Below are 13,871 nucleotides of genomic sequence, written 5' to 3'. Positions count from 1 at the left end.
AGCCCTACAAAGTGCTCGCTGGGTAATGCAGCACTGGTCCTTCAGAGAGAAAGACTCCTTAAAACCACTCTCCATGCTGGCAAAAAGACCTCTTCTATTTAACGTAATCCCTCTTAAATCTCTTCTATTTAAAAAATGTAACAAGACAAGAACATTCAAGAAAAGGGCTAAAGGGTGACCTCACAACTTCTAGTATTACACACCAAGCAAGGCCTTACTAAACAAAGACGAAACATGCCCATTACTGGGTAAATCGACTGCTACTAAAATGTTTATGCAGTCCGAGATAAAGCCATCATTATTTAGCAAAAATGTATACAACTTGGCAAATAAAAAAAATAAACATTTCACACACTGAGCAATCCACTCTCTTAAAAATATGCTGTTATATTGACAAAAATAAAAATTCTAGAAATTCAATTAATAAATTCAATATTCTGGGACACAACTATAATTCTACACAAAGTGAATGTGGCATTAACAGGAAGTGTATACAACCTGCATGAATGTGAGGGCATGATAAGTATTTTAAAATCTGCAAACCCTTATATAAAAGGGAACCTGTCACCAGTTTTATATACTGCCAGGTGCAGCATAAAACTGATGCAGGAAGAGTGATCCCTGTACACTATGGTATATTTCAAAATGTTCAGGAATTTCAGAGAAAGTAGTTCGTAGTTTTAAAATGCCACAGACACCCAGGTAAGAAGTCACAGGGGGAGGTCACGGTGGCTGCACTCCACCCACAAGTGCTGAGTGGCCCTGTCTCTTCCTATCTGTGTATAGGGAGACGTACCTCAGGGCTGGCATATTGATAAGCAAACTCATCTGAGTGAGGAGGCCACGAACAGGACACAATGTAGCTGATTTTATTCCCCATCCTGCTGTTGAGTGTATATCGAGAAAACACCACCAGGCAGCACATAGGCTGCATTTGCAGTATGGCATATCCTGCTATAATGGGTTTAACTGCATATAATTTCAACAAAGCAGACTATCCCTTTAAAAGATATAAAAAAATAAAAGTGTGTGTTACCTTGTAATATCTAAAAGGAAATCTGTCATTAGTGTCACCTGCACTAACCTATCGGTACAGACAGGTAGTGCAGGTGACACTAATGACAACGGTACTTGCCTTGTCCCATTCCGTGTTGTTACTCTCCGGTAATCCTCTTCGGTATCTTCAGCTTTCGGCCCGGCTTGGAGCATGGGCGGAGCTTTGTGACGTCACCGCTGCTGTTCTCTGCTGGGTCCCGCTGCTAGCAAACAGCAGCAAGGACCAGTGCTGGGCAGTATGACCAAGAATGCATACCACTGTAGTTTTGCAAGTTATGGCGGTTCCACGGTATACACCCCCCCCCCACACGCTGGGGAACTATATATGATATGTGACCCATGGGCGCTGCTCGCTGCTCTGCTCCCCCCCCCAAATACATTTTCAGCCGCTGCGCTGTCCCCCACATCAGGGAACTAATCATATGTGACCCGCGGGCGCTGCTCCCCCGTCCTCCTGTGAGCCGCCACCGGCTCTGTGATGTTCCCGTCCCCAGGAAGCAGTATGAAGATTGCAGCGGAGAACAGTGAGGCTGATACTGGAGCAACGGAGGAACATAGGAAAGAGAGTCAAAGTTTATTTGGTTTATTTTTGCAGCCAGGGCACAGGAATATGTCAAATTCATCAGTACAGATGTCCTTTATTAATCATTTCCAGCGCCACGGCACGCAACTCATTCATTTAAAGCATCGGCGACTCACAGGAGGACAGGCGGGGCAGCAGTGCCCGCGGGTCACATATTAGTTCCCCAATGTGGGGACAGCGCAGCGAGGGGGGCCCGACCGGTATTGTGGTATAGGAAGAATTCATATCCTACAGAATATATATAAAAAACAAAAAAAAAAAAAACGTATTCTGTATGAACAGGTATATTTCCCGGCACTAACAAGGACTTCACTAATCTCAGCCCATGCTCCAAGCTGGGCCCAGAGCTGAAGATACCGAAGATTATTACCGGAGAACAACAGCACGGAACGGGACTAAGTAGGTACCGTTGTCATCAGTGTCACCTGCACTACCCGTCTGTACCAACAGGGCAGGTGACATTGGTGACAGATTTCCTTTAATAGCAAAACATACTGAATAATAATAATAAATCATGTCTTTGCATCAAGGATTTATATTTTACAAGGGAAGAAAAACATGCAAAAGCAGCTTCATGGTAGCATACTATGAAAAGCAGGCACAAGAAGGTCTTAAAGGAAACTAGTGTAGACATGACAATGCATTCCAAAGATCTCAGAAATTTGGCAAATGTAGCATCTTACATTGGAGCTATTAAACTGCATCCAGAACAAAACCAAATACCTGTAACCAAATAAGTAAGCCTTCTATTTAGTAGATCTACCTGAAGTACACAGACCGTGTAAACAATCTATAGAATACCTGGCAATTTCACTGCAAAGCTGTCCATTCCCTTTATTTATTTATTTGAAACTTAAAATTAAGGGTAGGGTCACATATGCCGTATTTTGCTGAATAATTGCTTACTCATTAAAGTCAATGTGTGGCAAAATCTGCTGCGCATTTTACTAGCCATTGACTTCAAATGGGTAGGAAAATACACAGTAGCAAATATGCAGCAAAATAAGGCATATGTGCCCCTACCTTAAGTACCTGTCACCAAATAAACTTTTCTCAACTACCTCATGCTATGTTCCCTAACTATTTCAGCACTTTAAAAATCTCACCTTTCTTCTTACTCACATAGTGCAACCTCCCAGCAGGAGAAAGTGGGTGTTTCCTAGCAGGTATGAAATCACTGAAGCCTGCTGGGGACAACTTCCACCCTCACATGGTTGCAGTGCTGTGATGAATAGAAGACCTCAAGCTCTGTGCATGTTTCAGTCTGTGCAGATTTCAATGAGGCTCTCCTTCAGCTGTCAGTGTTTGGCTTTCTGTAAGAATTTGTGGAGCTTTCATTTTCTGTGCAGCCGACAATCAAACTCTGTGCAGAGAAATACTTCGAGTTCGGACTCCTGCCAGGCAGGGAGGAGACCAAATTCACTGTATTAATTGTGGCAGGGAACAGAACAGAGCCATCTAGTAGCAGTTTTTTTTATATTACATTTAAAGTGTACCTGTCAAAAAATTTTTTTTATATAATGTAGATAATACCATTATATGTATATTTGTAATATAGAGATGAGCGAACTTACAGTAAATTCAATTCGTCACGAACTTCTCAGCTCGGCGGTTGCTGACTTTTCCTGCATAAATTAGTTCAGCTTTCCGGTGCTCCGGTGGGCTGGAAAAGGTGGATACAGTCCTAGGAAAGAGTCTCCTAGGACTATCCACCTTTTCCAGCCCACGGGAGCACCTGAAAGCTGAACTAATTTATGCAGGAAAAGTCAGCAACCGCCGAGCCGAGAAGTTCGTGACGAATCGAATTTACTGTAAGTTCGCTCATCTCTAGTAATATACGTTGGTTAAAAAAAATGTGTATATCGTGAGGGTCCAACCGCTGGGACCCGAACCAATCAGGAGAACAGAGGACCCATAACCCCCCAGTGAATGGAGCGGCAACATGCATGCTTATCTACTAAATGGTCAGAAGCATCCCATCATTAGATGTTGAGGGAGAAGTCAGTCAAGAAGAAATCTGCACTAACACAAGAGCTAGTGAAGACCGCATCCTAAATACACAGACCTCACTGGAGTACTGGAGACATGCAAACAATAAGGTAGGTATCCACAGCCTGGCAATTTTAATTATTAGAAGGTACAACAGACTGGCACACCTTTTTCTCTTAATAAGTAAACCCTGTGTATGCTCATATCCGTACATCTATGAAACAAGTACTAGCATATCTAGGTAAGCTGTCAGTGGGGCAGGACAGAGTGATGCATGAGCACAACAGGTATGCGAGTTCTGCTGTTGTACTCACACGCTTGTGCTTGACTGAATAGTTGGGGCAGGTGTCTGCTGAGAATGGCAATGCAAGCTCCGTATGAAGCTACAGAGGAGAAGCCAATTTTTCCCCCCACCTTCGTTGTGACAAATGTATACTGCCCTAATGCATGCATAAGTTACATTAAGGAAAACAACAGATCTGAGCTGTTCATGACAACATACATGTATCTGGACTTCTAGGTTTATAGGTTTAGAACTCTCAGAGAGACAACGGCAGTTTTGAACATACAGTCATGGCCATAAATGTTGGCTCCCACCTTTTCAAGAAAATGAAGTATTTCTCACAGAAAAGGATTGCAGTAACACATGTTTTACTATACACATGTTTATTTCCTTTGGGTGTATTGAAACTAAACCAAAAAAGGGAGGGAAAAAAGCAAATTGGACATAATGTCACACCAAACTCCAAAAATGGGCTGAACAAAATTATTGGCACCCTTAACTTAATATTTGGTTGCACACCCTTTGGAAAAAATAACTGAAATCAGTCGCTTCCAATAACCATCAATAAGCTTCTTACACCTCTCAGCCGGAATGTTGGACCACTCTTCCTTTACAAACTGCTTCAGGTCTCTCTTATTGGAAGGGCGCCTTTTTCCAACAGCAATTTTAAAGATCTCTCCACAGGTGTTCAATGGGATTTAGATTTGGACTCATTGCTGGCCACTTCAGAACTCTCCATCGCTTTGTTGCCATCCATTTCAGGGTGCTTTTTGACATATGTTTTGGGTCATTGTCCTGCTGGAAGCCCCAAGATCTCGGACTCAAACCCAGCTTTCTGACACTGGGCTGTACAGTGCGACCCAAAATCCGCTGGTAATCCTCAGATTTCATGATACCTTGCACACATTTAAGGCACCCAGTGCCAGAGGCAGCAAAACAACCCCAAAACATCATTGACCCTCCATCATATTTCACTGTAGGTACTGTGTTCTTTTCTTTGTAGGCCTAATTCCATTTTCGGAAAACAATAGAATGATGTTCTTTAACAAAATGCTCTCTTTGTCTCATCTGCCCTCAAGACGTTTTTTGCAGAAGGATTTTGGCTTACTCGAGTTCATTTTGGCAAAATGTAGTCTTGCTTTTTAATGACTGTCAGCAGTGGGCTCCTCCTGGGTCTCCTGCCATAACGTTTCATTTAAATGTCGAAGGATAGTTTGCGCTGACACTGATGCTCTCTGAGCCTCCAGGACCGCTCGAATATCTGTGGAACTTGTTTGGGGCTGCTTATCCACCATCCAGTCTATCCTGCACCTTTCATCAATTTTTCTCTTCCATCCACATCCAGGGAGATTATCTACAGTGCCATGGGTTACAAACTTCTTCATAATGTTGTGCACTAAGGAAAAGGGCAAATCTAGGTCTCTGGAGAGAGACTTGTAACCTTGAGATTGTTGATATTTTCCCACAATTTTGGTTATCAAGTCCTCAGACAGTTCTCTTTCTGTTGTCCATGCTTAGTGTGGCACACACAGACACACAATGCAAAGACTAAGTGAACTCCTCTCCTTTTTATCTGCTTTCAGGTGTGACCTTTATATTGCCCATACCTGTTACTTGCTCCAGGTGAGATTAATGGAGCATCACATGCTTGAAACAATCTTATTTATCCACAATTTTGAAAGGGTGCCAATAATTTTGTCCAGACCATTTTGGGAGTTTGATGTGACATTATGTCCAATAAGCTTTTTTTCCTCCTTGTTTGGTTCCTTTACACACAAAGGGAATAAACATGTGTATAGCAAAACATATATGTTACTGCAATCCTTTTCTGTGAGAAATACTTCATTTCCTTTCAAAAATTTCAGGGATGCCAACATTTACATCCATGACTGTATGATACATTTTAATACTTAACACTGTACCAAAGCCTTGCCTTTTCAAATGAAAAAAAGTGACATGTCACTTTCGGTTATATGTAAAAGCTCACACTGAAGTCAGTGGGAGCTAGGGCTGTGTGTAGAGATATATATATTTATTTATTTATTAGGGCTGCACGATATGGGGAAAATGTGCGATTGCGATTATGGGCCTAAATTTTGCGATATCAATATGTGATGTGATAAATAAATGGTGAAATCCCGCAATTTCATGTCCAATCTCCATTTTACATCTACCCAGCCAACGGCTGTTCGGGCATGCTGGGAGTTGTAGTTTTGACACAGCTGGAGGTCCGCAGGTTGTAGACCACTGCTGTCCGCTGTATCCCTATGCCCGGGCTGCAAAACAGAGAAAAACTTTAAACTCACCTACGCCGGCCAGAGCTTCTTACATGACAGCAGGCTCAGCCTATCACTGGCCGGGGCGGGACATCACTCCGGCCGGTGATAGGCTGACGGCTGTCCTCCCCAGTCCCCAGCGTGTGGCCTCGACATAGGAGAGTTTAAAGTTTATTTTCTTTATGTTTTGCAGCCCAGGCATAGGGATACAGCAGACAGCAGTGGTCTCCAACCTGTGGACCTCCAGCTGTTGCAGAACTACAACTCCCAGCATGCCCGGACAGCCGTTGGCTGTCCGGGCATGCTGGGAGTTGTAGTTCTGCAGCATCTGGAGTGGAGGTCCACAGGTTGGAGACCACTGGCGTACAGCGAGTTCCAGCGCCCAGCGGCCCCCAACAAAGAAGGAGGGCAGTGCTTGAACGTGACATCTGTGAGTAGTGCCCTGTTGGGCTGATCATTAATTGGGGGGCGGGGTGGGGAGCAGAACAGCGCTGGTGGGTCACATAGGATTAGTTCCCCCGATGTGGGGACAGCGCTGGGCTAGGCTGATAATACATTCCCGAGGGGGAGGGGCCCAACCGGTATTGCGGTATGGGGGAAAATTCATATCGTGCAGCCCAAAAAATTTGGTATTCGGTATGAACCGGTATACCGCCCAGCCCTACTAGTACGTTTCTTTTCTTTATGTCAAACTGACTTTCCTTCTGAAAGTAGTCAATTCCAATCAATATAAACCTAAAAGATCCCAACTCCAGAGCACGCAGCTGGATGAAAGCAGGCGCTGAGACCGGGGCAAGGGTAAGGAAAGTTAATTACCCACAATGCAATGCGTTTTGCAGACTAGCCGCTGCTTTGAAGAAGAGACTAGTCTGCGAAATGCGTTGCATTGTGGGTAATAAACTTTCCTTACCCTTGCCTGGTCTCAGCCCCTGCTTTCATCCAGCTGCGTGCTCTGGAGGAGGGATCTTTTGGTTTATTCTGTTCCTTTTGCGTGGAGTGGCTGCAGGGACCATCATCTTGTCATATGCTATCCCATTGTTGTACTTGGTCGTCAGCACAACCACCAGCGGTAAGCACAGTTCACATTTAGAGTTACCACTGGTCTGAAGGTATTACACCACGGAGCACATCCTGCTGGTTTTTTTTTTTTATCTTTTTAAATTTCAATCAATGGTACAGAACATTTTCAGCTTACACAGAACTCTTGCGCAAAGCAATTTGACCAAAAGCAGTAGTTATGGCAACCATAGTATAGACCTTAAAAAGGCACAGAGACCATCAATGATGCTGCTACAATAAGTTTTTGGTCATGACATTTTTAAATTTGACCAACATTTACAGAAAGGTGTTTTAAATATCATGACAATGAGCAAAATCTGGGATGGCATGCACAGCAAAGTGTAAGGCTGCATTCACACCACATTTTTGCAATTCAGTTCCCGAATCAGGTTTTTGAAGAAAAACGGATTCCTCAAAACCGGACTAAACTGTATCAAAACGTGTGTACAAATTCCAACCACCACTGCCCCATTGCCTCCCTGGCTTTATAATTACCTGTTCCCAGGGCCCGGGGTCCACGCTACTTCTGGGTCAGGCGGCGTCCTGAGCTGTCACTGTGCGCACTGACTGTGACATCGCATTGAGGACGTCACTCGTCATTGCGCTGCACAGCACGTCACAGGAGCCAGAAGTAGCGCAGACCCCAGGCCCCGGGAACAGGTAATTATAAAACCGGGCATGGGGGAGGCAATGGAGCAGCGACGGCGGCGGTCTCTGGCCAGGGAGGCGGGGCATCTATCGGCATTTCCGCAAGGTAATTGCCGATACCGATAATGTCCAAAATCGTGAATATCAGCCAAACCGATATGAGATAAAAAACGGATAAAACCATACAATACACGAAACGGATGCAACCGGATTCATCGTTTGGCATATGGTTTTCAATGGAAAGTCAATGCATGTGGTTTTTACATTGAAAACGTATACGAGAACTGTATTGCAAAAACTTAGTGTGAATGCACCCTAATTGATATTTTCTACTTGCTTCAATGTCTTTACCTTCAGTCTTTTTATAAAATTTCTAGAAATTTACGCGGGAGGTGTAAATCTCCAATACTTCTAAGGCTAGGATTCAACTTGTTTTTCCAGCGTTTTTCACAGAAAAAAAACACCAGAAAAAAAACAAAAATTTTGTTTGAGTGGAAATTGCATTTTTGGCCCCTTTGGCGTTTCCCCCCCCCCCCCCCCCCAAATTTCTTTGGTACCAAAAAATTAAATGCAGTAGGGATGGGAAAAAATAAAATTTTAATACATTTTTAATAAAGTGTGTTTCACTTTTCTCTCTCTATTTTTTAGGTAGTACTACTACTCCCAGACTGTTCCATGATGGGAGTAGTACCACCTGTACTGATAGACATATCGCCCAGGTGTCACTCCTGACACCCGATACGATCGTCCTATCTATTGCAGAGATGCGGAGCGGCTCTATACAGCGCTCCACATCTCTGCACTATACTCCGGCCGGCCAGTGATGTGAATAGAACATCATTCATTCATATTTTCCACCCAGAGTGGTGATTGGCCGGATGGTTGCAGCAAATCACAGCTCTGAGGTAAATATGAATGAGTGATGTTCTATTCATATCACAGGCCGGAGTATAGTGCAGAGAAGAGAGTGCTTTAGAGAGCTGCTCCGCAGCTCTGCAATAGATAGGACGATCACATCGTGTGTCAGGAGTGACACCTGCTGTGATCTGTCCTTAACTGCATGTACTACAGATCCCAGCATGGAGCAGAGTGTGCTCCATGTTGGGAGTAGTAGTACCTGCAGTTAAAGGGGTTCTCCGGTGAAAAACTTTTTTTTTTTTTTTTTAAATCAACTGGTGCCAGAAAGTTACAGATTTGTAAATTACTTCTATAAAAAAATCTTAATCCTTCCTGTACTTAATAGCTGCTGAATACTACAGCGGAAATTCTTTTCTTTTTGAAACACAGAGCTGTCTGCTGACATCATGAGCACAGTGCTCTCTGATGACATCTCTGTCCATTTTAGGAACTGCCCAGAACATCATATGTTTGCTATGGGGATTTCCTTTTACTCTGGCAGTTCCTAAAATGGACAAACAAATCCGTAACTTTCTGGCACCAGTTGATAAAAAAAAAAAAAAAAACTTTTAAGGAAAGATGACAGCGGATGTCACTCCTGACATCCGCTGTGATCCTCCTGTATAATGTATAGATGCGGCCTGCAGCTCTTCTATGGTCCCCTGCACTGACCTATATATACACACACATTCCTATTTCCCACAGGGAGTTGTGGAATTTACGCTGCAGAAAATCTGCCGCAGACAATACTGACTTCAATGGGGCTTGCGGCGGATTTTTCGCAGCGTAAATTCCGCCACAGAAAATCTGCTGCGGACAGCCGAGAAAAGCACGCCCCCTTTCAAAAACGCACACAAATAAATCCACCCATGTGAACGTACCCTTAGGCTAGGTTCACACTGCAGATGTCTGGGCAGAATTTCTGCAGGAGATCGAGCCGGCGGCGCTAGGACCGAGCAGACTGCATTGCTACTCCCATAGACTGCAATGCACTTCTGGGTGGATCTTTTGGGAGATCTGCTCAGAAATGCATTGCCATATATGGGGACGGCAATGTAGTCCGCGTGGTCCTACCGAGCTCGATCTCCGGCAGAAATTCTGCCCAGAAATTGCACAGTGTGAATCTAGCCTTAGACTGATGTGCAGACATTCAATAGAGACCTGCTGCCCTCCAGGTGCTGCTCCTTGTGACCTAAAATTACCCAAGGCCTCAAGTCTCTTATGTTCGCTGAGCAGGAAGCATCAATGTCGACAAATGACACATTAAATGGATTTAGATACCATTGTGTTTCAGATAAACAAAGTATTACTAAAAACTGCATTTGCTTATGTTTGACAAAAGCATATATTTCCAAAGAGATAACCAAACCAAGGATGAACGACTTGCCCGTAGCAACCAATCACAGCTCCGCTTTCACTTTAACAGAGCTAGCTGAGCAGCGATTGGTTACTATAAGCATGAAAAGACTGATTTCTTCCAAAACCAGCTCAATTATTGTCCTCAGGATGTGCCTAATATTGAAATTCAGTTCATTTTAAGTGAATGGAGTCAAGTTGTAATACCACAGACTACCCTGTGGACAGGTATGGTATTGTTTCTAGAAAATAAAAAGCTGTTATTCTATTATTGTGTAACCTCTTTAATAGCAACCTCCCCAATAAAGTACCAGTATTACAACAGTTTTCTACAGTATTTTCACGCTACTTGTGGTTGCACCAATTTCTTGTGAAATAGGTGATAAGATGAGTGCAGACTAGAATCAAGAACATTTACAGTAAAATTCTTTGAACCCAAATCCAATAATGCATTTACAGTGATCCCTGAACCTGTTTTTTTCTGGACCATCGTAACTTGAAACCAGACTCAACATACAATGTACAGACAGTCCAGATCTGTGAAATGTGTCACAACTGGAGGAACTGACCAATCAGAATGGGCATTTTACTGGTAAATCACCTGTATTACTGAAGTGCATGCACTGACTGGTGTCTGGTAGCGCCCCCTACAGTACAGGGAGGAACTACAAGTTCGGAACTACTCCTTACCTGTGCCAGGGTTAGCTGCTCTTTTGGACACCAAGTAAGGACGGCTCCATTTGGGACACTGCGTGTACTGTATAGGACCCTGAAGAAGCTCCTGTCCTCTACATAAACCATTGTTTCCCAACCAGGGTGCCTCCAGCTGTTGCAAAACTACAACTCCCAGCATGCCCGGACAGCCAAAGGCTGTCTGGGCATGCTGGAAGTTGTAGTTTTGCAACAGCTGAAGGCATCCTGGTTGGGAAACACTGACATAGACAGTGATTTACAGCTCCCAGCAGCTCTTTCTTACTTTTATATGTAAGGATTTGCTTTATCTGTATTAGTTATCTACTTATTTTTCTTTAATCCTCACTTTTTCCTATTTTTGGATGACATTTTGGGGCTTCAGAACCAATTACCAGGTTTCCATAGAGTTCTGGACTCAACATACAATGGTTTCAACATAGAATGGTCGTCCTGGAACCGATTAATATTGTAACTTGAGGGACCACTGTAGTCTTGTATGGATGAATACACACACACACACACACACACACACTGGATCCACTATGGATATAAAGTTGCAGATTTTATAAGGCACTCAAAAATACGTAAGAATCACAGACTAAATGAACAGGCTTTAACTTTGGTGAACAATCAAATGCAACCATATAACTGAATGGTGCTTTAATGCTGATCCCAGCTGAGAAAGACAATTTACAGGCTTCCCCTGGGGCTTATTCTTATTAAAATACATACTTCCGTAAGGAGGACTGCCGCCTGCTGTCTATCAACATATGGCATCAGTAGGTGACACGCATACATTTGTAAGATGACAGACAAGGTAGTGTTAAGGCTTATTCCCATGATGGTGTAGTCACCTTCTTACAAAAAATAAATAAAAATGGCTGCAAGAACCAGGACCTGACTGCATCATGTGAATAAACCCTTACTGGTTTCTGCTGTACATAAAGTGACTTGCACAAATTGATATGATGTTGTCATTGCCTTGTTCGGGTATATTTACAGGGAGACTGATATGTTGCATATTTTTCTAATTAACTTTAATAGCGACAGCATTTTAGTTCTGTGTGAACATACCCAAACAAGTCATTGACAACATATGATCAATGTGTGCATGTCACTTTGCTAGATACCGCCTATGCAGTAAGGGTTTATTCACACAGTAATGTCAAGTAGCAATGTGATGTTTTAGAACAGCGGTCTTCAAACTGTGGCCCTCCAGATGTTACAAAACTACAATTCCCAGCATGCCCGGACAGCCGTTGGCTGTCCGGGCATGCTGGGAATTGTAGTTTTGTAACATCTGGAGGGCCACAGTTTGAAGACCACTGCTTTAGAAAGATGACTATGATGGTATCTGTCCTTTAATAAGGTCTCAAAGTACAGTGACCCCTCGACATACGATGGCCCCGACATACGATAATTTCAACATGCGATGGCCTCTCCGAGGTCATCGCATGTTGAAGGCAGCATCAACATACGATGCTTTTTTATGTCGGGGCCATCGCATAAACGGCTATCCGGCAGCGCTGACTGCTTCAGCTGCTGCCGAATAGCCGTTTACAGTGCCCCGTGAGCTCCAGTGATGTCCAGCGCGTCCTCTTTGGGATCCTCTGCATCGTCGGCGCTCTCCATTGACGTCATCACGTTGCTGCGCACGCCATCCCGTCATCCAATAGGAGCGGCGTGCGTAGTGACATGATGGCGGCGACGGAGAGCGCGGATGCCAGGGAAGAAGAGGCCTTGCTGAGCCGTCAAGGACACCTCGGAGACGCGGCGACAGCGATGGACGGCGACATCCCGGGCAGCGGTAACGGTCCGGAGCGGCGGGGACAGGTGAGTACAACTTCCTCTAACTGTGGTCTACAACCTGCGGACCTCCAGATGTTGCAAGACTACAAAGCCCAGCATGCCAGGACAGCCAACGGCTGTCCGGGCATGCTGGGTGTTGTAGTTTTGCAACATCTAGAGGTCCGCAGTTTGTAGACCACTGTCCTATACTTTACATTGCACGGATCCCTCAACATGTGATGGTTTCAACAAACGATGGTCTGTTTGGAACGGATTACCATCGTATGTTGAGGGACCACTGTACCCTATTGGTGTGTGCTATACTGAAGTGACATACACCTGACTCAGAATAAGCATATCATTCATTCCAATTATTAATTTCTAACTCATTCCTATAAGTGATTTACAATATTCCTGAACAAGAACCTATACGAGAAGGGCCTGGGGTGGGATGTGCCAGGTCTATGACAGCTCAATAACTCTGCAGGGCAGCTATATAGTGTGATCACTGTTGGCAGCTCCATCATTGGCACTGGTGCCCATCTGAGCCGGCATCGTGCAGTACATGGAGCCCCCTGCACTGTCACACACATGTACTGGTTATCGAGGTTATAGGAAGAGATGATCGGACAGGGCTGACATATGACGATGAGGAGACATCTGGGGGGATGTGATGACAGTAAAGCCCCCGGTACAGCCCCCCGCACTCCTCACCGCCGCTGTCACCCGAAAGTGCGAATCAGTGCAACAAGGCGCAACAAGAAGTGATGTGTCTCGGGCCGCAGCACTGTGTACTCAGGGAGGGGTAGTGACGGGAGGGAGCGCTCCGGGGAGAGGAGGTGCAGGCCCGGGACAGGCACATCCCAGCACGCCGCAGGCTGTGAGTGGGGACACACCCGACCCCCCCGTACTCACCACACCATGCCGTAGGCTCCCTCCCCGATGTACGACAGGTTGGTGTATCGAGGGCCAACGTCAAATGCCTGTCCCCGCACCATTTCTGGTCCCCCTCCAGGGTTAGACGAGGCCCCAGCCGCAGCCGCCATATTTGCTGTCAAGAGAGACTATCTCCCGGGGTTGTCGCTCGCAGGGCTGCCCTTGGCTCGCTCCGTCGCTGCGGGTGTTGTCCTGCTGGGTGCTCGGGGCTAGGTGTTGGTCGGGACTCTCTCTGAAGCTCGGTCGGTGGTTGTGCGAGGCGCTGCCTAGCTGACGCCTTCCCGCCCGCTGGGTGTGTGTGGGGAGG

General features: G+C 45.0%; 1 protein-coding gene across 1 annotated transcript in view; it reads right to left on the bottom strand.

Annotated features, from left to right (window-relative positions):
- The window catches only part of MAPK1 (mitogen-activated protein kinase 1), a 63,572-nt gene extending 49,726 nt beyond the window's left edge, over window positions 1-13,846 (bottom strand). The window contains exon 1 of the mRNA XM_056532079.1: window positions 13,544-13,846. Within this exon, the coding sequence (XP_056388054.1) occupies window positions 13,544-13,674 (131 nt within the window). The 5' untranslated portion in view covers window positions 13,675-13,846. The remainder of the gene's footprint in view (window positions 1-13,543) is intronic.
- Between the last annotated feature and the right edge of the window lie 25 nt (window positions 13,847-13,871).

Source organism: Hyla sarda, chromosome 1 (assembly GCF_029499605.1).
Source record: "Hyla sarda isolate aHylSar1 chromosome 1, aHylSar1.hap1, whole genome shotgun sequence".
Lineage (NCBI taxonomy): Eukaryota > Metazoa > Chordata > Amphibia > Anura > Hylidae > Hyla > Hyla sarda.
Note: the sequence above shows the minus strand (reverse complement) of the source record. Positions and strands in the feature narration are given on the sequence as shown.